The sequence below is a fragment of the Hippocampus bargibanti genome, linkage group LG22 (genome assembly GCF_051943395.1).
Source record: "Hippocampus bargibanti isolate YZ-2025 linkage group LG22, ASM5194339v1, whole genome shotgun sequence".
Lineage (NCBI taxonomy): Eukaryota > Metazoa > Chordata > Actinopteri > Syngnathiformes > Syngnathidae > Hippocampus > Hippocampus bargibanti.
This window is the reverse complement of record NC_142755.1, coordinates 196,630-220,737: the sequence shown is the minus strand read 5'-3', so window position 1 is coordinate 220,737 and position 24,108 is coordinate 196,630. Positions and strand designations below refer to the sequence as shown.

The 24,108-nt window shown below is 70.1% G+C and overlaps 1 protein-coding gene and 1 long non-coding RNA gene across 2 annotated transcripts in view; both read left to right on the top strand.

Annotated features, from left to right (window-relative positions):
• Nucleotides 1-7,401, top strand: etnk1 (ethanolamine kinase 1). The gene is made up of 8 exons (XM_088988988.1): nucleotides 1-292; nucleotides 1,500-1,759; nucleotides 1,828-1,968; nucleotides 2,275-2,417; nucleotides 4,320-4,403; nucleotides 5,054-5,214; nucleotides 5,680-5,753; nucleotides 5,830-7,401. Exons 1-8 carry the CDS (start codon nucleotides 146-148, stop codon nucleotides 5,900-5,902), a joined length of 1,083 nt encoding a protein of 360 aa, XP_088845114.1. The 5' UTR covers nucleotides 1-145; the 3' UTR covers nucleotides 5,903-7,401.
• Nucleotides 7,402-7,550: 149 nt separating this feature from the next.
• Nucleotides 7,551-24,108, top strand: part of LOC148881429 (uncharacterized) — a 150,683-nt gene continuing 134,125 nt past the window's right edge. Inside the window, exons 1-2 of the long non-coding RNA XR_016113680.1 lie at nucleotides 7,551-7,898; nucleotides 8,506-8,622. This is a non-coding gene — a long non-coding RNA (uncharacterized LOC148881429). The remainder of the gene's footprint in view (nucleotides 7,899-8,505; nucleotides 8,623-24,108) is intronic.

The following is a 24,108-nucleotide window of genomic DNA, read 5'->3' as shown; positions in this document are numbered from 1 at the left end:
GGCATTTCATTGGTTTCCATAGGCGTTGCCGCCGCATTCTCTTCTCACTAACCAGATTAGAGGCACTTGCACTTGGGCTCACAAGGTCTTCCTTCTTATCGCATTGCTAACCTCTTCCGAAACTCACCCGAGAAAAATCCAAACGATGGCCAACTACATTCACGTCCCCGAAGAGGCTCCGGCCGTGCCCAAAATCGACGTGACCGTGGACGAGCGAGACTACAGAAGCGGCGCCTTGAAACTGCTCAAGGAGCTCAGACCCAACTGGAAAGCCTCCGAGGTCAAAATCAAGGTGCCGTTTATTTCTCTTTTAGTCATTTATTCTTGAGTAGAACGTCATCCGTCGCTTCAAAGTTAGAACGTCGTCACGCTAGCTTAAAACCTCTTGGAAACGCATTGAGCATATATTCGAAACGACAACTTTCTTTTTTAAATTAAAAAAAAAACATTCCTGTTGATGAGACGCGTTGCCGAAAATCGATAAGAAGCGACAGTATAACAATTTCCGATTGATATCCGTGGGATTATTCCAACCGAGAAGGGGGTGATTGTCCTCTCGCCGCGTTAGCATCTGCGTCACTTCCGCGTCACGATCGAAACATTCGCGACCTTTCTTCGCCCTCCCAAATGAACATTGCTCTCATCATTCTATTGAGCACTTCGTTGTCATCATTTCATCTAGCAAAACGTGATTATTTACCTTCCACCATCGAGGGGCACGCGCACTTTAAATTCTCTGCCTGTCACTTTACGCCGCTGGCGTAAATGGTCAAAAAGTGGCTATTCTGTGTGTTTGCGGTTTCCCCACTCATAAAGCGCTACAAATTGCACAGTAAATAGTAACAAATGAACATTGTCATTCGTACTACCGGCAGAATTTACTTTGTTGACATTTGGTCAAGTGAGTCCATTTTTCGCATTTGTCACCCACCTCGGGGTGAAAAAGAAATCCAGTTTTCCCACAGTGTTCATCACAATGTTAGATGACAGCAGACGGGAACAAGAATACTCCGTTTTTATGACACAGAAAGACAAACAGGTAGCAGGTTGACACATAAGAGGAGCTGAGTGAGACTTTGAGGAAATCAACAGAAATTCATGTTGTCGAAACCAATAACGGTTCCGATTTGGCAGTGTCGGAAGCTGACGTGCATGTTAGCAACAGCCACTCAGACACAACAGAGTGATGTTGTGGGAGATGTCAACACGTGGTCCGGAGCTTCTTTTGTCATCTTCATCAATGAGCTCGCGGAGGCGGAAGAAAAAAATGGAGGAGTCAGCGAACGCCGGTCGTGGCGTCTGCATGAAAATAAAATTCCTGCCATTCCCAGTCGACGGACGGAGGGAGGGAGGTGACGATTTGGGGCGCTGTGTTGATACGCTGGCTGCGGCGCGCCTCAAACAAACGCTCCGGGCTTCGAAACAAAATGGCCAACAAGTTATGCAAATAAAAGAACAATCGGCATCGCTAATGATTTCCTCCACTCTTGTCGCCGCAGTTCTTCACCGACGGCATCACCAACAAGCTGCTGGGCTGCTCGGTGGGCACGTCCGGGCAGGACGTGGTGCTGGTTCGCATCTACGGGAACAAGACGGAGCTGCTGATCGACCGCCAGAACGAAGTGAAGAGCTTCCGAGTGCTTCACGCCAACCGCTGCGCCCCGCGCCTCTACTGCACCTTCAACAACGGCCTGTGCTACGAGTTCCTTCAAGGCGCCGCCCTCGAGCCCGAGCACATCCGCAGCCAGCCCGTGTTCAGGTAACCGTCAACGCCCGGGCGGGCGAGGCCGGCGCTCGTGACGATTTTGTCCACGTGGGCTCGGGCAGGCTGATCGCCGGGCAGCTGGCCAAGTATCACGCCATCCACGCCCACAACGGCTGGGTGCCCCGCTCCGACTTGTGGCTGAAGATGGCCAAGTACTTCTCGCTCATCCCCAAGTCCTTCGCCGACCCCGACAAGAACGCCAGGTCAGCCTCCTCTCAAGTCGCGCATTCCGGGTCCCGCGATGTGCTACTAAAGCCGCGACGCCGTTTTTGAGTGTCACCTCGCAGCTGTTATTTCAAGCAAAGTGCCGCTGCACGTGGAGCGAAACTCTGCCAATCCACAACAACAACAACAACAAGCAATCGCATAACGCGTCGATCACAAAGCGGCAACGATAAAAAACGCCGCTGGCATCTCGCCGCGCTCTCTCTCCTCTTGGCGAACGGCGCGGGCCAAAAAGGCCGATGGTGACGGTGGATTGACGGCTCGATTGCGTGGCGGTCCCCCAGGTTGAAGGCGGAAGTGGCCGGCCCGCGTCGCCTGCGAGAGGAGCTGCGGTGGCTGCAGCGGAGCTTGTCGCTTCTGGGCTCGCCCGTGGTCCTGTGCCACAACGACCTCCTCTGCAAAAACATCATCTACGACCGAGGGGCCGGTGAGTCCTTCGTCCGCCGCCGCCGCCGTGCGTGCGCTCAAGGAGACCGTTGTGTTCTTGTTTCCGCGAGGCCTCGGCGTTCTCCGCTTGAGAAGACGTAGAATGGACGCCGAACGGCGGTTTACGATAATAATCATCATCATCACAATACATTTCTTTTCTAAGCGCCTTTCAAAACTCTCAAGGTCACTTTACGGTCACGGGAGAAGTTTTTTTTTCTGTGGGGGAGCAGCGGCAGCCACACGCGCCAGTGTTCACTCAACCCGGAAGTAACTCAAATAGATAGAAAACTAGCTAGCTAGCTAATAGTCAGCTATATAGCTAATATATGGCTAGCTGGCTATCTAGCTAGCCATCTATTAGCTATCTTCTTCTCAAGGGGTCGCCACAGCAAATCAGTGTCCTCCATCTTTCGAGGTTTGATCTCAGAGATAGATAGCAAATAGCTAGCTAGCTAGCTAGCTAGCTAGCTAGGTAGGCGGCTTTTGGGAAAGGTGACAAAGGCAAACCGGGCCCGCCGGGTCAGGACGACAAGATGAAGACGAGGGTGAGCGTCTATTAGTACAGTCGATGGAGGCTTCTTAGCAATGAGGGCGGGACCGCACTTTTTTTTCCCCGATGGTCGTCGATAGTCACGTATGAACTGAATCGAAAGACGCGTCTGTTGAAGTTGTAAGACTCAAAATAGGACGTCCCCCCCCCCCCCCCCCCCCCTTTGTCACCTTGTTTGAATCCGAGGCAAGGGTTCATTCATTGTTTGAGCGAAAACACGATAGCCCGCGTTGCTAAGGATTAGGCCGAAACCCGCGTTTGCAATGGCCGCCGTTTCAACTCGACCCCCCCAATTAAAAGTAAAGAATATGAAGGAGGCCAAGTTTTCTCAAGCGAGTGAGCATGTGTGAAAGATGTTTGCCCCAACTTTTTCATCTGCTGCACAGGGAGGGCTATAGCCACTGCCTGGAGGTGTTCAGTTGTGTCCCGCTAGGACCCACACTCCACCTGGTAACCCACCTCAAAGTGTCTTTCTCTGTAGTGCAGCGACACCTCCCAATCAAAGCAAAGCAAAGCAAAGCAAACAATGTAGGAAGGCAACATGATCACAGGTGACACTCAATTTGGCTTGAACTGGACATGTCAAAGGTCAAAGGAAGGCTTTGCATTTTGGGAGCAACCTTCTCTTCTCTTCTCTTCTCTTCTCTTCTCTTCTCTTCTCTTCTCTTCTCTTCTCTTCTCTTCTCTTCTCTTCTCTTCTCTTCTTTTTCTTTCTTTGTTTGTTGCCAACTCAAAATAGGAGTGGAGTCCAAACGCAAAGGGCGGACGTGCGTGTCGCGCATGAAGTCTCGCCAAACGCGCCCTTGCTTGCTGTTATGGAAGCACGCTTGGCCCAAAGGCCGAGCGACACTCTGGCTGCCCTCCTTTTCCTTCTTTCTTTCTTTTCAATGTTGACTATGTCACGCCTCAGGCCTTTGAATTGGCAAACGTCCCTCTCTTGTGGACAAACAGCCTTTTAATAATCATCGTCATTCATGTTATTTCCCTTGTTTTTGCCACGTTTCCTCCACTGCCACATCTCAGCTGTGACTTTCATGAGCCGATAACTCTGTTTGAGCCCTCGTAAATACACACACAGCGGCGATGCTCTTTTTCTTTCCTTCTTCTTTCTGTCAGCTGTACTCGCTCGTCAAACTGCAAACTCTTCCTTGACCGACACGCCCCCAAAAGAGAGTGTTTAGTTTTTCTGGCCGGTCCAGTTGGACCGGAAACAAGCCAATTGGCACTTTGACATCCTCAGTTAGCAAAGGAACACACAGGCACCAAAAACAAAACAAAACAAAATGCATTGTCGTCATGTGGCCTGACTTGTTTTGACTCATATCTCCACAAATGGCCTTTTCCTCGCAGGGAACGTCAAGTTCATTGACTACGAGTACGCCGGCTACAATTACCAAGCCTTTGACATTGGAAACCACTTCAATGAGTTTGCTGGTAAGTCTACAACAAAATGGGAACCTGTCTTTGCCATCATTCATTTGTCTATTTATGTATTTATGTTTTATTTTTTTATTGCTTCACACGCACATTCCTCATACAGAAAAAAAGAAAACTAATGAAAAGTAATGCTCACAAAAACTAAAGTATGTTTCTTTTAAATGCATGAAATATGAATGCAGAAAGAATGCGTTTGTGTGTTTTCTTAATGGTTTAATAGAAGAACTAAAAATCACATTGAAAACAGATGTGGGTGAAGATATCATCTTTCATTCATTCCATAAATGCTCTTGATACGATAAAATGCTTGAATAAATAATCCCCATGCAAATTAAAGCAAGAGTGAATGATTAAAAAAACAATTCCCAATGTTTTTTGTTGTTGTTTGTTTTAATCTGAGCACCACCCGTGACTATTAGTTATGCCATAATGAAAGATGAAATTGCCAACAAAGATTTGGGTGAACATTGAATCTTGCACTGGACAAACAAAAAAATGTGTACCAATAAAAATGATAAATCGCAGCCTTTTATAGACAAATAAAAGCAACTTATTAAAAAAAAAAAAAGGAATAAAAATTGGCTGAGTGAAAAAGATTGTTTGGACGTTGTCCAAACAATGTTTTTGTTTCTTTCCTTCCCGTCCAGGATTAAACCAAGTGGATTACAGTCACTATCCAGCGCGGCCATTTCAGCTGCAGTGGCTGCGTTCCTACCTGGAAGCTTACAAGGAGCACAAAGGCCAAAGCAAGCACGTGACCGACACAGAAGTGGAGACGCTTTACGTCCAAGTCAACCGTTTTGCCCTGGTAAGTGCTTTGATTGCCAGCAGGAGCGCCGCCGCCACTCGCGTGGCGACTTGGGTTAAGGCCAGACAATTACTTTGAACAAAGTCAAATAACGCGACGGCTAAAATGGATTTGCCAGCTTGTTTTATCCCAAAAATCATTGAATTGGATTATTTTGACACCTGTTGTGCGGCGCTAAATGTCAAGGGGGGGATGGGCGAGCGGAAGGATTGTGTTTGGGGTGTTTGTCGCGGTTGCTACGGTGACTCTGACTCCCGAGCGTCTCGGGTCTTAGCGGCCGTCGCCGTGGCGACCTCCATTGACAGAAAGCCACAACACGACTTGCTTTTGTGTCCGGAGAGAAAGGCGATTGCTAAACGTCATCTGGCGGCCATTTTTCTTGACGTGGGCTGAATTTTGAAGCGAAGGAGGTGACGTGACGTGACGTGACGTGACGTTGCTTCACGGTTGATTTCTTTGCGACAGGCATCGCATTTCTTCTGGGCTCTCTGGGCTCTGATTCAGGCCCAATTCTCCACCATTGACTTTGACTTCTTGGAGTAAGTTGCGGGTCGCCGTTTACTGTCAATGTGACGCGAGACGTTCCTAACCCCGCCCGCACTTTCTTTCTTGTAGATATGCAGTGCTGCGCTTCAACCAGTACTTCAAGATGAAACCCGAGGTGGCCTTGTTGCGCCTGCCGGAGTAGTCGGCGCCCGCCGCCCCCTCGCCTCCCAGCCCTTTTCTTCCATCCTTCCGCTCTTCCTCTGGCCTCCACTTCCTTTGCTCGGTGCCTCTGACGTCAAGCCTAGATCGCCCTCTAGTGGCCCGCGCCGGAAAGACTTTTTCCATTTCATGCCTGCGAGCAAGAGCGGCGAGGCCGCCGGCTATCCTTCCGGAAGGCCCGCAAGTTCAATTTCACAAGGAGGAGGAGCGTACCGAGTGACTCGGCAAAGGGGAGCCAAACACTCATCTGTTAGCAAAATGGCAACTGCGGAAGTGCCTGGCAGAGGCTTCTTTTCTTTTCTTTTCTTTTCTTTTCTTGTCTTAACCCTTAATTTTTGGGCCCGCGTGTCTGAAGGGCCAGAATAGCCGTGTAGCCATCTTCTCTACGGGTGTTTGTGTATGAAAAGTGTGTCAAGTGAGGGTCAAAACAGAGCTGGAAGGAGAGGGAGGGGCGAGGGGGGCAATGTTCATCGTGCGACTTTGGGCTTCGTTTCAAACGGGATGAGCACTCGAGACAACAGACCAAAAACTTGCTTTGAATGATGTTAGCAAGTTCAACGGAGACTGACAAAAAGGCGACGACATCTGTGAAGTGCTGCTCAAGGCCGGCCGGCCGGGGCGGGTGTCAAAACGCGCTGTTCGTGAAAAGAAGAAAAATGGCTGCCAATTGACACACGGACCAACAGCCCACCTGCTGAAAAAGAGGCTTTGGGAAGTTAGCAAGAAGCATATCGCTAACAAAGTTCTGCTTGATCCCTTGTAAATAATGCACACCAACACCTCCGAGAACGCTCCCTGCCTGAGGGCTTCTGAAATGAAGAAGATGAGGCGCCACTGGAAAAGAATTATTTTGGCAAGGGATTCAGATTTCATGTCAAGTCGTCTCGTTTTTTCTTTCCGGGAGCAGTGAAGGTCACCATTCCAGCTTTTCAAGATGAAGTGGGGGCTTCCCCAGGGGCAAAATCATCTTCAGGCAGCATGTTGATTTTAATGCGCCACCATTTTTGTTTCCCCTTCCCGTCTTCACATTGCACTGTTATCTTCCGCGGTTGATAAATGGGTACTTAAGTGTTGCTTTTATTTAATTTTATTTTATCTTGATTGAGAAATCAGATCCACTGTGTATGCCGGTGATTAGAGCCGACTTAAATGTGAAATGACAAATCCATGCACATGAGCTTTTGAAATGTGTTGCAAATATGTTGCATCTAAGCCCACTGTTTACATCCAGTAACTGTCAATTTTGGGGAACTATGGGCAAAGACAAGTTTCTTAGTTCTGTGATGTATTTTTTCTTCTTCTTTGTTCTCACACTTACTGTGGCCATTGTAGTATATTGTTTATAATGTACAGTAAACAAATGTAATATCTGTGCTTTGATAAAATCTCTTTTTTAAAGGTGATTAAATGTGAATAGATGTGAAAAAATGACATTAAATACTGTAAACAAACCAGAATTAAATAAACATGTATTTGCTCTCATTCACTTGGTCTTTTTTTCCCTATAAAACTCATATCCATCTCTAAATATACGTCTATATTTTGCTGCTTTCGTCCCGTTCCGAAGAAAAACATAATGTAATAGCAACTTTTGCCCGTTAGGTGGCGGCATTCACCAGCTTTTGAGAGCAAGCGCCCCAAGTCACCACCAGATGGCAGTAGAGTAACGTCAGTAGAGTGACGTATAGCACGTGACCGCAGGTGCAGAAAGTAGTCAATCACGTGCAAACGGCCTTTGCAAAACAATGTCAGCCAACTTGAATCCAACGCTTCGACGTCCTCGCGAAAATAAAGCCGTTTTTGCTTTGAAAACTCTTGGCCACGCAAAGTATTTTGAAGTCGTAGCGTGCGCAAAGTTGTGTCTCAACTGACGCCGGCCCCGGCCCCGTCCCCGTCCCGAAACACGACAAACAAACATGGAAAATGAATGAACGACGCCATGACGAAACATCACAAACTGAAGGACCGCTTGATGTTAGGTGAGTCCTGCAACTACGTTCCTACTTTGACAACCTTGTCAGTCGGCGTGACCCCTCACTCGAAGCAAACACTGTTGCACACCGCATGAGAAGAGTTAGTTGTTTTTTTTTCTTTTGCAATCGCTTTCCCTTTCCAGAAACGCCGTCAAATTGACTGTGTACAACGCAAAACCCCACGAGAGCTAAACAAGAACGCGTACAGTCTTCATTAGACCACTCTAACCTGGCGAATAAGTGCCGTAGGACTCGCGTTCGGACTCCCAACGTTGATACATTGCAAGTTTTGTTTTCGTGGAATTGCCGACTATCGATGATGCGGGCTTTGTGAATGAACACTGGGACATGACATTTTTGAGCTCAGACTGTGCTGGTGTTTTCTGTTGGCCCTGTTGTGCTATTTTGTTTCACTGTCAAGCCAACGAGATGGAAAAATCACATTGGAAAAGCTCCTAGACTGCAGTCGTTTTTCACAAATCTGGACTGTTTGAATGGCCGTTTATTTGCTAGAAGTGATCAGGCGTTTATGTCTATTAATATCGAAACGACCAAGCAAATATCAAGTCATCTGTCTGTTTTGTGACAATGATTGAAAATGTTTGTGGCCTAGGCTGGGTGAAGATTCAAGGACGCTTTCCATCTGATGGATGACACTGTCTGAATCATACCAAGCGGAATTTCCCCCAGCGGCGCCGCACGCTCCTGCTCTCCTGCCAAAACTGAAAAGGTAAGCAGAGCTGCATGAAGTTTTGTTTGCGGCAAAGATTAGCATTGGCTAATAGCGTTAGGTTCAGATCAGCTTTATAATACCCTTTCATTTTTTCATTACGTCCCCCACAATCCATTTGGGAAAATGTCGTTACTTGGAATGCGGTGTCTGAGTCGCCGCCCGCTTCTTTTTACGCACGCAACATTCCGAGCTCAGTGGCATAATGGGAGAAGATGAAGGAACTCAATGAGTGGGCTCAAGGATAGCGAGGCAGATTAGCGGCACTTCCCACCACGTCGACAGCTCCTCATCACCGTATCGGGGCCTAAAGATTTCGCTCCCAGATTAGCGGCGGGCGCGACAATGCTCGCGATACAATAAGTGGGAGGATGAATGCGCGCTGTTCAGAAAAAAAAGCGGGATTGTCGGCTTGAAACGCGCTGGCGCATCCCTCGGGATCAAACGGGTTGTCGTCGCCGTTCTTCCAATCTTGATCTCCGCGTTGCCTTTCTTTCTCCAACTCGGCGGGGCCCACAAGCTCAAATCTCTCTCATCCTCCCTAAGCCATTGTCGTGCAAAGACCAACAACAGCTCAATCTCATTTACGGGGACTTCCCCCACTTCAAATTCACTCCCTATTGTTTGCTAGCCTTTCTTGTAAGAAAGAAAATGTCGGGCGTCGGGGCTCTTTGTGGCTTGTTGTCAATCCCAGACAGCCAGCGTGGCGCTTTATGAGGCAACAATTGGCTAGAATGTGCCCAGAATGCGCCCAGAATGTGCCCAGAATGCGCCCAGAATGCACCCAGAATGCCATTGTCCTTGAATTGAAACACAGAGGTGGCGAAAAGTCCCAAACAAAATAGTGCGCTGCAACGTCTACAATTGTATATGTTGAATGAAACAGACAAAGGCTTTTTTGGGATAAAAAAAAATAACCTCCAAAAGAAAAGGGTGTCTCTATTTTACATTAGAAAAAAACATGTCATTGTTGAACACTGAAAAGTGTGCTTCTCCATAAGCAACTGGCTCAGCCAATGTTGTCATTTTCTCAAACTTGAACTCTCGCTTAGTTACTTTCAAAATCAACTGAGTTCCTTCATCAATAAAAGACTCAATACATTGTAAGTTTTCAAATCAAGTCATATCTAAAGGTCTAACGGTTGCTTTTAAAGACAAGTAATCAATCCAGTAACTAACTTATTTCTGGAATCAAATAACCAGTAAAATAATGACGTTTTGTTTTAAAATATTTACAACTCAAATAATTGCCGGTAGTAAAGTAACAAATTCAAGTGATTAGTCAAGTAACTCTGTTACTTTGAAAATCAATAAACCAAGAAAGTATCTAAGTTACTTTTAAAATCAAGTAATTAATGAAGTAAAGTGATTTTTCGAAACAATTGATCAAAGAATGAACTTACTTTTGAAGCCGGGCAATCGTGAAAGTAATGTAATTAGGTTTAAAATAAAGTCATCCATAAAGTAAAAGTTACTTTTCGAATAAGGCCGTTTGTAACGTCATTATTTCCAAATAAAGTAATCAGTAAAGTAGCTGTTACTTTTTCAAATGAGCATTTAAAAAACAACAACAAATGAATGATCTCAAACTGCAAAATTCTGTGATGAGTTTGGAAGACGCGAAAAGCCACTGATGCTTTTTAAGTGTTCTATTTTGCATTTCATCATCGCCCGTGTTGGATGCAAATGAGCAGGAAATCGAAAACACTTTATTTTTTCGATTTGTGCATGAGCGTCCAACCCCTCAAAATCTTGTCAAGGTGCAACGCTCACAATATGTATTGGCACACGTGCACAAGGAAAGCCCCCCCGCCCCCCCCCCTCGGTCACCCCAACCAAAGCCATTAGCGGCCTGTGAAGCAGCTGGCTGGCCGATGGCACTTTGTATCCGCGCCGTCACCTCAATGCACCGCGTCGCCGCCAACATTTCATGTTGAAAAAAGCCCAGAAAATGATTCTTGCTGTGAGTGCCAGCATCATAACTAAGATTGAATCGGAGTCGTCCAGTCGTCATTTCACCTTAATGTGACATACGTGACATTTTATTATTATTATTATTTTTTTTTTATTTTTTTTTGGGGGGGGGACATTTTACCATGCAGTACACACGTTTGTTCATCTTTTAATGCATTTGGAATCAAACCCCAGTCTTTGGATTTATCATCCCCCCCCACCTCTTTTCACCATACTTAGTGAGTCAGTTGGACTAATTCCTCAACAGACGTGCACTTCATGAGCTGACAGATGAGTTGTCGAAAGCGACAGTTTCTATGGAAGCATTAGCGCTTTTTTTTATTTTTTCCTTTTTTTGACTGTTATAACACCCATTCTGCCTGCTTTTATATCTGGTGGTGGCGTGTGCCTCGTAAGCTTTTCCGACTTGAGACAGAGAGGGATTGATGTCGAGCAGCCAGATTTGTCACCGACGCGATGGTCAGTCAACAGCCTGATGCATTCGGCGCTCAACGACCGCGACGCAGCCAGTCAATGTGAAGGCGCGGGCGGCACAGTGCCGCTCTCGTGCTTCCCAAGAGAAATCAGCATTGGGATCAGGAAATAAAAACTAGATGGATCAGATGTTTTTATTTGTAGAATGAAATAGACGTTTGGCTATGGGAATCCCCGCTTCCCAAGCTTAATGTATTGATTCGATTCCATTGGATTCCGAGGCCACAATTGCTTGACTTCATCTTGGCAGATGAATCAGGATGGAAGATTAAAAAAAATACTTCTGAGGTCATAAAATGGGGGAAATATTCAAAGGGATTCATTTTTAAATGTAAAAAAAAAAGATCACATTTGCTTCAGTATTTCAAGATTGCCTACTGCAGTTCTTTCTCTACCAACCAGGTATCAAATTAATTATTTTCTTCTTTTCAACAAAATTATTACTTTTTAAACAGGAGTGTTCCATTTGTGTGTGAGTATTGAGACACACACGTATATAACAATAATAATAATAATAATACATTTCATTTCTAAGCGCCTTCCAAAACTCAAGGTCACTTTACAGTCACAGGATGAGTTTTTTTCTCGATGTATCTATATTTATACCATATATTATGTCAATTGTTTCTTTGACCGAGCCGATTTAAATGATGTAAATAATAGTACTAAACGAAATGAATTAGCTTCGAAGCCTGATTCTAAATGTGAAACGTTCGTACAGTGAGAAAAGCCGTGTTTTTTTACAGTGGCAATGCCTGTCATTCTCCATACGGCCGATAGAGGTCAGCAATGTCCCGTTTGAGAGCCCTTTTTTCTCCCCCCCCTGAGATGAGGAGCAGTGAGAGAGCATCTCGAGTACTTTCCAGTTGGAGATGGTACAGATGGCAGGCCCTGAACGCAACACTTCTCCACACATTTCACTCTTCGCAGAGTGATATCAATGTCAACTCAAAATGGAGGCTGTTGCCATCAACTTGAAACAAATTCTCACACTTCCAACAAAATGGAATTAATTGCGAGTGAAGTCGCTGTGGATTTTTTGGTCAGTGTTGAAGCACAGATAGATGTCCCCCTCCCCTATACGTTTGCGTGTAAATAAAAAGTCACATCCTCTTAAAACATTTCAGCTGTGGATTTTCATGGATAAATAAATGCTCACAATTAGAAAGGCTTTAATCCAGATTGCATTCAGACACACTTTATTTATTCCCATCACGGATTGCCAAATTAAAGCAAATAACAAATGTCCCAGATTATGTCCAGCGCGAGCCTGAAACGGCATTATCCACTTGTCCGTTTGCCCACAAAGTGTCAAAATTAATAACGCCACGCGCCTATATAAATGTCATCCATTTCAAGTGCCCTTTTGTACGGCCACCGGCTTACATCAAATTTCCCTTGTGGACCCAAAGTGTCCAGATTGTCCCCGTGATCTTGCTTCCGCAAACATCTTCAATCAAATTCAAATCGACTCAAGTTTACACTCAATATCTCAAGTCCGTCCGTCTGTCTCTCTCTCTCTTTCTTTTGACTGCCCTTACACGCATAACACACAAAAATTCAGTAACTTAATTTTCTTGTTCCTGAGTGCTTGAAGTAATTGTGAATTTCAGGCACGATATTTGACCGTTTTTGTTGGATTCATTTTTAAAAATCATCACAAAGAATCCCATTTTGGGGATGAGGGCGGCGGAGCTGTTGTAATATCATGACTCTTGGCTTGTAATTTTGTTAATTTGTAAAATAAGAAACGAGAAAAGTTTCCCTTTTTTTGTTGCTGGCATTAAATTAAACACAATCATTTTTGACGTATGAATGAGCTTGATTTTCAGATGGTCTCATGTGAGATGGTCAAGATGTGAGCGAGCTGCTCCGTCCGGGGCCTTGAGATAACTCGATTGTTGGCGCTCCGTCAATATTCCAATAAAAATGGAATTGAACGTTGGCCATTCAGTCTTTCGTGGTTGTAAAAGGAGCTCACAAAACATGTTGACGTTTGAGTTTGGGCTAAGTAACAAGAGGTCATTTGTGTCTATTTCTGGAGCCCCCCCCCCACTCCCTTGAGACCAGGCTGAGTTTGATTGGCTGCGGGCCGTTTACTTTGGAGGGTGGCACTATGCTGCATTTTCTTTTTCTGCCCCCCCCCCAATCCCAATTAAATGTGGAATGCGGCGCTCTGGAAGGCCATTTGAAGTGTGTTGTGTGGGGGGGGGGGGGGGGGGGGGGGGGGGGGGGGGGGGGGGGGGGGGGGGGGGGGGGGGGGGGGGGGGGGGGGGGGGGGGGGGGGGGGGGGGGGGGGGGGGGGGGGGGGGGGGGGGGGGGGGGGGGGGGGGGGGGGGGGGGGGGGGGGGGGGGGGGGGGGGGGGGGGGGGGGGGGGGGGGGGGGGGGGGGGGGGGGGGGGGGGGGGGGGGGGGGGGGGGGGGGGGGGGGGGGGGGGGGGGGGGGGGGGGGGGGGGGGGGGGGGGGGGGGGGGGGGGGGGGGGGGGGGGGGGGGGGGGGGGGGGGGGGGGGGGGGGGGGGGGGGGGGGGGGGGGGGGGGGGGGGGGGGGGGGGGGGGGGGGGGGGGGGGGGGGGGGGGGGGGGGGGGGGGGGGGGGGGGGGGGGGGGGGGGGGGGGGGGGGGGGGGGGGGGGGGGGGGGGGGGGGGGGGGGGGGGGGGGGGGGGGGGGGGGGGGGGGGGGGGGGGGGGGGGGGGGGGGGGGGGGGGGGGGGGGGGGGGGGGGGGGGGGGGGGGGGGGGGGGGGGGGGGGGGGGGGGGGGGGGGGGGGGGGGGGGGGGGGGGGGGGGGGGGGGGGGGGGGGGGGGGGGGGGGGGGGGGGGGGGGGGGGGGGGGGGGGGGGGGGGGGGGGGGGGGGGGGGGGGGGGGGGGGGGGGGGGGGGGGGGGGGGGGGGGGGGGGGGGGGGGGGGGGGGGGGGGGGGGGGGGGGGGGGGGGGGGGGGGGGGGGGGGGGGGGGGGGGGGGGGGGGGGGGGGGGGGGGGGGGGGGGGGGGGGGGGGGGGGGGGGGGGGGGGGGGGGGGGGGGGGGGGGGGGGGGGGGGGGGGGGGGGGGGGGGGGGGGGGGGGGGGGGGGGGGGGGGGGGGGGGGGGGGGGGGGGGGGGGGGGGGGGGGGGGGGGGGGGGGGGGGGGGGGGGGGGGGGGGGGGGGGGGGGGGGGGGGGGGGGGGGGGGGGGGGGGGGGGGGGGGGGGGGGGGGGGGGGGGGGGGGGGGGGGGGGGGGGGGGGGGGGGGGGGGGGGGGGGGGGGGGGGGGGGGGGGGGGGGGGGGGGGGGGGGGGGGGGGGGGGGGGGGGGGGGGGGGGGGGGGGGGGGGGGGGGGGGGGGGGGGGGGGGGGGGGGGGGGGGGGGGGGGGGGGGGGGGGGGGGGGGGGGGGGGGGGGGGGGGGGGGGGGGGGGGGGGGGGGGGGGGGGGGGGGGGGGGGGGGGGGGGGGGGGGGGGGGGGGGGGGGGGGGGGGGGGGGGGGGGGGGGGGGGGGGGGGGGGGGGGGGGGGGGGGGGGGGGGGGGGGGGGGGGGGGGGGGGGGGGGGGGGGGGGGGGGGGGGGGGGGGGGGGGGGGGGGGGGGGGGGGGGGGGGGGGGGGGGGGGGGGGGGGGGGGGGGGGGGGGGGGGGGGGGGGGGGGGGGGGGGGGGGGGGGGGGGGGGGGGGGGGGGGGGGGGGGGGGGGGGGGGGGGGGGGGGGGGGGGGGGGGGGGGGGGGGGGGGGGGGGGGGGGGGGGGGGGGGGGGGGGGGGGGGGGGGGGGGGGGGGGGGGGGGGGGGGGGGGGGGGGGGGGGGGGGGGGGGGGGGGGGGGGGGGGGGGGGGGGGGGGGGGGGGGGGGGGGGGGGGGGGGGGGGGGGGGGGGGGGGGGGGGGGGGGGGGGGGGGGGGGGGGGGGGGGGGGGGGGGGGGGGGGGGGGGGGGGGGGGGGGGGGGGGGGGGGGGGGGGGGGGGGGGGGGGGGGGGGGGGGGGGGGGGGGGGGGGGGGGGGGGGGGGGGGGGGGGGGGGGGGGGGGGGGGGGGGGGGGGGGGGGGGGGGGGGGGGGGGGGGGGGGGGGGGGGGGGGGGGGGGGGGGGGGGGGGGGGGGGGGGGGGGGGGGGGGGGGGGGGGGGGGGGGGGGGGGGGGGGGGGGGGGGGGGGGGGGGGGGGGGGGGGGGGGGGGGGGGGGGGGGGGGGGGGGGGGGGGGGGGGGGGGGGGGGGGGGGGGGGGGGGGGGGGGGGGGGGGGGGGGGGGGGGGGGGGGGGGGGGGGGGGGGGGGGGGGGGGGGGGGGGGGGGGGGGGGGGGGGGGGGGGGGGGGGGGGGGGGGGGGGGGGGGGGGGGGGGGGGGGGGGGGGGGGGGGGGGGGGGGGGGGGGGGGGGGGGGGGGGGGGGGGGGGGGGGGGGGGGGGGGGGGGGGGGGGGGGGGGGGGGGGGGGGGGGGGGGGGGGGGGGGGGGGGGGGGGGGGGGGGGGGGGGGGGGGGGGGGGGGGGGGGGGGGGGGGGGGGGGGGGGGGGGGGGGGGGGGGGGGGGGGGGGGGGGGGGGGGGGGGGGGGGGGGGGGGGGGGGGGGGGGGGGGGGGGGGGGGGGGGGGGGGGGGGGGGGGGGGGGGGGGGGGGGGGGGGGGGGGGGGGGGGGGGGGGGGGGGGGGGGGGGGGGGGGGGGGGGGGGGGGGGGGGGGGGGGGGGGGGGGGGGGGGGGGGGGGGGGGGGGGGGGGGGGGGGGGGGGGGGGGGGGGGGGGGGGGGGGGGGGGGGGGGGGGGGGGGGGGGGGGGGGGGGGGGGGGGGGGGGGGGGGGGGGGGGGGGGGGGGGGGGGGGGGGGGGGGGGGGGGGGGGGGGGGGGGGGGGGGGGGGGGGGGGGGGGGGGGGGGGGGGGGGGGGGGGGGGGGGGGGGGGGGGGGGGGGGGGGGGGGGGGGGGGGGGGGGGGGGGGGGGGGGGGGGGGGGGGGGGGGGGGGGGGGGGGGGGGGGGGGGGGGGGGGGGGGGGGGGGGGGGGGGGGGGGGGGGGGGGGGGGGGGGGGGGGGGGGGGGGGGGGGGGGGGGGGGGGGGGGGGGGGGGGGGGGGGGGGGGGGGGGGGGGGGGGGGGGGGGGGGGGGGGGGGGGGGGGGGGGGGGGGGGGGGGGGGGGGGGGGGGGGGGGGGGGGGGGGGGGGGGGGGGGGGGGGGGGGGGGGGGGGGGGGGGGGGGGGGGGGGGGGGGGGGGGGGGGGGGGGGGGGGGGGGGGGGGGGGGGGGGGGGGGGGGGGGGGGGGGGGGGGGGGGGGGGGGGGGGGGGGGGGGGGGGGGGGGGGGGGGGGGGGGGGGGGGGGGGGGGGGGGGGGGGGGGGGGGGGGGGGGGGGGGGGGGGGGGGGGGGGGGGGGGGGGGGGGGGGGGGGGGGGGGGGGGGGGGGGGGGGGGGGGGGGGGGGGGGGGGGGGGGGGGGGGGGGGGGGGGGGGGGGGGGGGGGGGGGGGGGGGGGGGGGGGGGGGGGGGGGGGGGGGGGGGGGGGGGGGGGGGGGGGGGGGGGGGGGGGGGGGGGGGGGGGGGGGGGGGGGGGGGGGGGGGGGGGGGGGGGGGGGGGGGGGGGGGGGGGGGGGGGGGGGGGGGGGGGGGGGGGGGGGGGGGGGGGGGGGGGGGGGGGGGGGGGGGGGGGGGGGGGGGGGGGGGGGGGGGGGGGGGGGGGGGGGGGGGGGGGGGGGGGGGGGGGGGGGGGGGGGGGGGGGGGGGGGGGGGGGGGGGGGGGGGGGGGGGGGGGGGGGGGGGGGGGGGGGGGGGGGGGGGGGGGGGGGGGGGGGGGGGGGGGGGGGGGGGGGGGGGGGGGGGGGGGGGGGGGGGGGGGGGGGGGGGGGGGGGGGGGGGGGGGGGGGGGGGGGGGGGGGGGGGGGGGGGGGGGGGGGGGGGGGGGGGGGGGGGGGGGGGGGGGGGGGGGGGGGGGGGGGGGGGGGGGGGGGGGGGGGGGGGGGGGGGGGGGGGGGGGGGGGGGGGGGGGGGGGGGGGGGGGGGGGGGGGGGGGGGGGGGGGGGGGGGGGGGGGGGGGGGGGGGGGGGGGGGGGGGGGGGGGGGGGGGGGGGGGGGGGGGGGGGGGGGGGGGGGGGGGGGGGGGGGGGGGGGGGGGGGGGGGGGGGGGGGGGGGGGGGGGGGGGGGGGGGGGGGGGGGGGGGGGGGGGGGGGGGGGGGGGGGGGGGGGGGGGGGGGGGGGGGGGGGGGGGGGGGGGGGGGGGGGGGGGGGGGGGGGGGGGGGGGGGGGGGGGGGGGGGGGGGGGGGGGGGGGGGGGGGGGGGGGGGGGGGGGGGGGGGGGGGGGGGGGGGGGGGGGGGGGGGGGGGGGGGGGGGGGGGGGGGGGGGGGGGGGGGGGGGGGGGGGGGGGGGGGGGGGGGGGGGGGGGGGGGGGGGGGGGGGGGGGGGGGGGGGGGGGGGGGGGGGGGGGGGGGGGGGGGGGGGGGGGGGGGGGGGGGGGGGGGGGGGGGGGGGGGGGGGGGGGGGGGGGGGGGGGGGGGGGGGGGGGGGGGGGGGGGGGGGGGGGGGGGGGGGGGGGGGGGGGGGGGGGGGGGGGGGGGGGGGGGGGGGGGGGGGGGGGGGGGGGGGGGGGGGGGGGGGGGGGGGGGGGGGGGGGGGGGGGGGGGGGGGGGGGGGGGGGGGGGGGGGGGGGGGGGGGGGGGGGGGGGGGGGGGGGGGGGGGGGGGGGGGGGGGGGGGGGGGGGGGGGGGGGGGGGGGGGGGGGGGGGGGGGGGGGGGGGGGGGGGGGGGGGGGGGGGGGGGGGGGGGGGGGGGGGGGGGGGGGGGGGGGGGGGGGGGGGGGGGGGGGGGGGGGGGGGGGGGGGGGGGGGGGGGGGGGGGGGGGGGGGGGGGGGGGGGGGGGGGGGGGGGGGGGGGGGGGGGGGGGGGGGGGGGGGGGGGGGGGGGGGGGGGGGGGGGGGGGGGGGGGGGGGGGGGGGGGGGGGGGGGGGGGGGGGGGGGGGGGGGGGGGGGGGGGGGGGGGGGGGGGGGGGGGGGGGGGGGGGGGGGGGGGGGGGGGGGGGGGGGGGGGGGGGGGGGGGGGGGGGGGGGGGGGGGGGGGGGGGGGGGGGGGGGGGGGGGGGGGGGGGGGGGGGGGGGGGGGGGGGGGGGGGGGGGGGGGGGGGGGGGGGGGGGGGGGGGGGGGGGGGGGGGGGGGGGGGGGGGGGGGGGGGGGGGGGGGGGGGGGGGGGGGGGGGGGGGGGGGGGGGGGGGGGGGGGGGGGGGGGGGGGGGGGGGGGGGGGGGGGGGGGGGGGGGGGGGGGGGGGGGGGGGGGGGGGGGGGGGGGGGGGGGGGGGGGGGGGGGGGGGGGGGGGGGGGGGGGGGGGGGGGGGGGGGGGGGGGGGGGGGGGGGGGGGGGGGGGGGGGGGGGGGGGGGGGGGGGGGGGGGGGGGGGGGGGGGGGGGGGGGGGGGGGGGGGGGGGGGGGGGGGGGGGGGGGGGGGGGGGGGGGGGGGGGGGGGGGGGGGGGGGGGGGGGGGGGGGGGGGGGGGGGGGGGGGGGGGGGGGGGGGGGGGGGGGGGGGGGGGGGGGGGGGGGGGGGGGGGGGGGGGGGGGGGGGGGGGGGGGGGGGGGGGGGGGGGGGGGGGGGGGGGGGGGGGGGGGGGGGGGGGGGGGGGGGGGGGGGGGGGGGGGGGGGGGGGGGGGGGGGGGGGGGGGGGGGGGGGGGGGGGGGGGGGGGGGGGGGGGGGGGGGGGGGGGGGGGGGGGGGGGGGGGGGGGGGGGGGGGGGGGGGGGGGGGGGGGGGGGGGGGGGGGGGGGGGGGGGGGGGGGGGGGGGGGGGGGGGGGGGGGGGGGGGGGGGGGGGGGGGGGGGGGGGGGGGGGGGGGGGGGGGGGGGGGGGGGGGGGGGGGGGGGGGGGGGGGGGGGGGGGGGGGGGGGGGGGGGGGGGGGGGGGGGGGGGGGGGGGGGGGGGGGGGGGGGGGGGGGGGGGGGGGGGGGGGGGGGGGGGGGGGGGGGGGGGGGGGGGGGGGGGGGGGGGGGGGGGGGGGGGGGGGGGGGGGGGGGGGGGGGGGGGGGGGGGGGGGGGGGGGGGGGGGGGGGGGGGGGGGGGGGGGGGGGGGGGGGGGGGGGGGGGGGGGGGGGGGGGGGGGGGGGGGGGGGGGGGGGGGGGGGGGGGGGGGGGGGGGGGGGGGGGGGGGGGGGGGGGGGGGGGGGGGGGGGGGGGGGGGGGGGGGGGGGGGGGGGGGGGGGGGGGGGGGGGGGGGGGGGGGGGGGGGGGGGGGGGGGGGGGGGGGGGGGGGGGGGGGGGGGGGGGGGGGGGGGGGGGGGGGGGGGGGGGGGGGGGGGGGGGGGGGGGGGGGGGGGGGGGGGGGGGGGGGGGGGGGGGGGGGGGGGGGGGGGGGGGGGGGGGGGGGGGGGGGGGGGGGGGGGGGGGGGGGGGGGGGGGGGGGGGGGGGGGGGGGGGGGGGGGGGGGGGGGGGGGGGGGGGGGGGGGGGGGGGGGGGGGGGGGGGGGGGGGGGGGGGGGGGGGGGGGGGGGGGGGGGGGGGGGGGGGGGGGGGGGGGGGGGGGGGGGGGGGGGGGGGGGGGGGGGGGGGGGGGGGGGGGGGGGGGGGGGGGGGGGGGGGGGGGGGGGGGGGGGGGGGGGGGGGGGGGGGGGGGGGGGGGGGGGGGGGGGGGGGGGGGGGGGGGGGGGGGGGGGGGGGGGGGGGGGGGGGGGGGGGGGGGGGGGGGGGGGGGGGGGGGGGGGGGGGGGGGGGGGGGGGGGGGGGGGGGGGGGGGGGGGGGGGGGGGGGGGGGGGGGGGGGGGGGGGGGGGGGGGGGGGGGGGGGGGGGGGGGGGGGGGGGGGGGGGGGGGGGGGGGGGGGGGGGGGGGGGGGGGGGGGGGGGGGGGGGGGGGGGGGGGGGGGGGGGGGGGGGGGGGGGGGGGGGGGGGGGGGGGGGGGGGGGGGGGGGGGGGGGGGGGGGGGGGGGGGGGGGGGGGGGGGGGGGGGGGGGGGGGGGGGGGGGGGGGGGGGGGGGGGGGGGGGGGGGGGGGGGGGGGGGGGGGGGGGGGGGGGGGGGGGGGGGGGGGGGGGGGGGGGGGGGGGGGGGGGGGGGGGGGGGGGGGGGGGGGGGGGGGGGGGGGGGGGGGGGGGGGGGGGGGGGGGGGGGGGGGGGGGGGGGGGGGGGGGGGGGGGGGGGGGGGGGGGGGGGGGGGGGGGGGGGGGGGGGGGGGGGGGGGGGGGGGGGGGGGGGGGGGGGGGGGGGGGGGGGGGGGGGGGGGGGGGGGGGGGGGGGGGGGGGGGGGGGGGGGGGGGGGGGGGGGGGGGGGGGGGGGGGGGGGGGGGGGGGGGGGGGGGGGGGGGGGGGGGGGGGGGGGGGGGGGGGGGGGGGGGGGGGGGGGGGGGGGGGGGGGGGGGGGGGGGGGGGGGGGGGGGGGGGGGGGGGGGGGGGGGGGGGGGGGGGGGGGGGGGGGGGGGGGGGGGGGGGGGGGGGGGGGGGGGGGGGGGGGGGGGGGGGGGGGGGGGGGGGGGGGGGGGGGGGGGGGGGGGGGGGGGGGGGGGGGGGGGGGGGGGGGGGGGGGGGGGGGGGGGGGGGGGGGGGGGGGGGGGGGGGGGGGGGGGGGGGGGGGGGGGGGGGGGGGGGGGGGGGGGGGGGGGGGGGGGGGGGGGGGGGGGGGGGGGGGGGGGGGGGGGGGGGGGGGGGGGGGGGGGGGGGGGGGGGGGGGGGGGGGGGGGGGGGGGGGGGGGGGGGGGGGGGGGGGGGGGGGGGGGGGGGGGGGGGGGGGGGGGGGGGGGGGGGGGGGGGGGGGGGGGGGGGGGGGGGGGGGGGGGGGGGGGGGGGGGGGGGGGGGGGGGGGGGGGGGGGGGGGGGGGGGGGGGGGGGGGGGGGGGGGGGGGGGGGGGGGGGGGGGGGGGGGGGGGGGGGGGGGGGGGGGGGGGGGGGGGGGGGGGGGGGGGGGGGGGGGGGGGGGGGGGGGGGGGGGGGGGGGGGGGGGGGGGGGGGGGGGGGGGGGGGGGGGGGGGGGGGGGGGGGGGGGGGGGGGGGGGGGGGGGGGGGGGGGGGGGGGGGGGGGGGGGGGGGGGGGGGGGGGGGGGGGGGGGGGGGGGGGGGGGGGGGGGGGGGGGGGGGGGGGGGGGGGGGGGGGGGGGGGGGGGGGGGGGGGGGGGGGGGGGGGGGGGGGGGGGGGGGGGGGGGGGGGGGGGGGGGGGGGGGGGGGGGGGGGGGGGGGGGGGGGGGGGGGGGGGGGGGGGGGGGGGGGGGGGGGGGGGGGGGGGGGGGGGGGGGGGGGGGGGGGGGGGGGGGGGGGGGGGGGGGGGGGGGGGGGGGGGGGGGGGGGGGGGGGGGGGGGGGGGGGGGGGGGGGGGGGGGGGGGGGGGGGGGGGGGGGGGGGGGGGGGGGGGGGGGGGGGGGGGGGGGGGGGGGGGGGGGGGGGGGGGGGGGGGGGGGGGGGGGGGGGGGGGGGGGGGGGGGGGGGGGGGGGGGGGGGGGGGGGGGGGGGGGGGGGGGGGGGGGGGGGGGGGGGGGGGGGGGGGGGGGGGGGGGGGGGGGGGGGGGGGGGGGGGGGGGGGGGGGGGGGGGGGGGGGGGGGGGGGGGGGGGGGGGGGGGGGGGGGGGGGGGGGGGGGGGGGGGGGGGGGGGGGGGGGGGGGGGGGGGGGGGGGGGGGGGGGGGGGGGGGGGGGGGGGGGGGGGGGGGGGGGGGGGGGGGGGGGGGGGGGGGGGGGGGGGGGGGGGGGGGGGGGGGGGGGGGGGGGGGGGGGGGGGGGGGGGGGGGGGGGGGGGGGGGGGGGGGGGGGGGGGGGGGGGGGGGGGGGGGGGGGGGGGGGGGGGGGGGGGGGGGGGGGGGGGGGGGGGGGGGGGGGGGGGGGGGGGGGGGGGGGGGGGGGGGGGGGGGGGGGGGGGGGGGGGGGGGGGGGGGGGGGGGGGGGGGGGGGGGGGGGGGGGGGGGGGGGGGGGGGGGGGGGGGGGGGGGGGGGGGGGGGGGGGGGGGGGGGGGGGGGGGGGGGGGGGGGGGGGGGGGGGGGGGGGGGGGGGGGGGGGGGGGGGGGGGGGGGGGGGGGGGGGGGGGGGGGGGGGGGGGGGGGGGGGGGGGGGGGGGGGGGGGGGGGGGGGGGGGGGGGGGGGGGGGGGGGGGGGGGGGGGGGGGGGGGGGGGGGGGGGGGGGGGGGGGGGGGGGGGGGGGGGGGGGGGGGGGGGGGGGGGGGGGGGGGGGGGGGGGGGGGGGGGGGGGGGGGGGGGGGGGGGGGGGGGGGGGGGGGGGGGGGGGGGGGGGGGGGGGGGGGGGGGGGGGGGGGGGGGGGGGGGGGGGGGGGGGGGGGGGGGGGGGGGGGGGGGGGGGGGGGGGGGGGGGGGGGGGGGGGGGGGGGGGGGGGGGGGGGGGGGGGGGGGGGGGGGGGGGGGGGGGGGGGGGGGGGGGGGGGGGGGGGGGGGGGGGGGGGGGGGGGGGGGGGGGGGGGGGGGGGGGGGGGGGGGGGGGGGGGGGGGGGGGGGGGGGGGGGGGGGGGGGGGGGGGGGGGGGGGGGGGGGGGGGGGGGGGGGGGGGGGGGGGGGGGGGGGGGGGGGGGGGGGGGGGGGGGGGGGGGGGGGGGGGGGGGGGGGGGGGGGGGGGGGGGGGGGGGGGGGGGGGGGGGGGGGGGGGGGGGGGGGGGGGGGGGGGGGGGGGGGGGGGGGGGGGGGGGGGGGGGGGGGGGGGGGGGGGGGGGGGGGGGGGGGGGGGGGGGGGGGGGGGGGGGGGGGGGGGGGGGGGGGGGGGGGGGGGGGGGGGGGGGGGGGGGGGGGGGGGGGGGGGGGGGGGGGGGGGGGGGGGGGGGGGGGGGGGGGGGGGGGGGGGGGGGGGGGGGGGGGGGGGGGGGGGGGGGGGGGGGGGGGGGGGGGGGGGGGGGGGGGGGGGGGGGGGGGGGGGGGGGGGGGGGGGGGGGGGGGGGGGGGGGGGGGGGGGGGGGGGGGGGGGGGGGGGGGGGGGGGGGGGGGGGGGGGGGGGGGGGGGGGGGGGGGGGGGGGGGGGGGGGGGGGGGGGGGGGGGGGGGGGGGGGGGGGGGGGGGGGGGGGGGGGGGGGGGGGGGGGGGGGGGGGGGGGGGGGGGGGGGGGGGGGGGGGGGGGGGGGGGGGGGGGGGGGGGGGGGGGGGGGGGGGGGGGGGGGGGGGGGGGGGGGGGGGGGGGGGGGGGGGGGGGGGGGGGGGGGGGGGGGGGGGGGGGGGGGGGGGGGGGGGGGGGGGGGGGGGGGGGGGGGGGGGGGGGGGGGGGGGGGGGGGGGGGGGGGGGGGGGGGGGGGGGGGGGGGGGGGGGGGGGGGGGGGGGGGGGGGGGGGGGGGGGGGGGGGGGGGGGGGGGGGGGGGGGGGGGGGGGGGGGGGGGGGGGGGGGGGGGGGGGGGGGGGGGGGGGGGGGGGGGGGGGGGGGGGGGGGGGGGGGGGGGGGGGGGGGGGGGGGGGGGGGGGGGGGGGGGGGGGGGGGGGGGGGGGGGGGGGGGGGGGGGGGGGGGGGGGGGGGGGGGGGGGGGGGGGGGGGGGGGGGGGGGGGGGGGGGGGGGGGGGGGGGGGGGGGGGGGGGGGGGGGGGGGGGGGGGGGGGGGGGGGGGGGGGGGGGGGGGGGGGGGGGGGGGGGGGGGGGGGGGGGGGGGGGGGGGGGGGGGGGGGGGGGGGGGGGGGGGGGGGGGGGGGGGGGGGGGGGGGGGGGGGGGGGGGGGGGGGGGGGGGGGGGGGGGGGGGGGGGGGGGGGGGGGGGGGGGGGGGGGGGGGGGGGGGGGGGGGGGGGGGGGGGGGGGGGGGGGGGGGGGGGGGGGGGGGGGGGGGGGGGGGGGGGGGGGGGGGGGGGGGGGGGGGGGGGGGGGGGGGGGGGGGGGGGGGGGGGGGGGGGGGGGGGGGGGGGGGGGGGGGGGGGGGGGGGGGGGGGGGGGGGGGGGGGGGGGGGGGGGGGGGGGGGGGGGGGGGGGGGGGGGGGGGGGGGGGGGGGGGGGGGGGGGGGGGGGGGGGGGGGGGGGGGGGGGGGGGGGGGGGGGGGGGGGGGGGGGGGGGGGGGGGGGGGGGGGGGGGGGGGGGGGGGGGGGGGGGGGGGGGGGGGGGGGGGGGGGGGGGGGGGGGGGGGGGGGGGGGGGGGGGGGGGGGGGGGGGGGGGGGGGGGGGGGGGGGGGGGGGGGGGGGGGGGGGGGGGGGGGGGGGGGGGGGGGGGGGGGGGGGGGGGGGGGGGG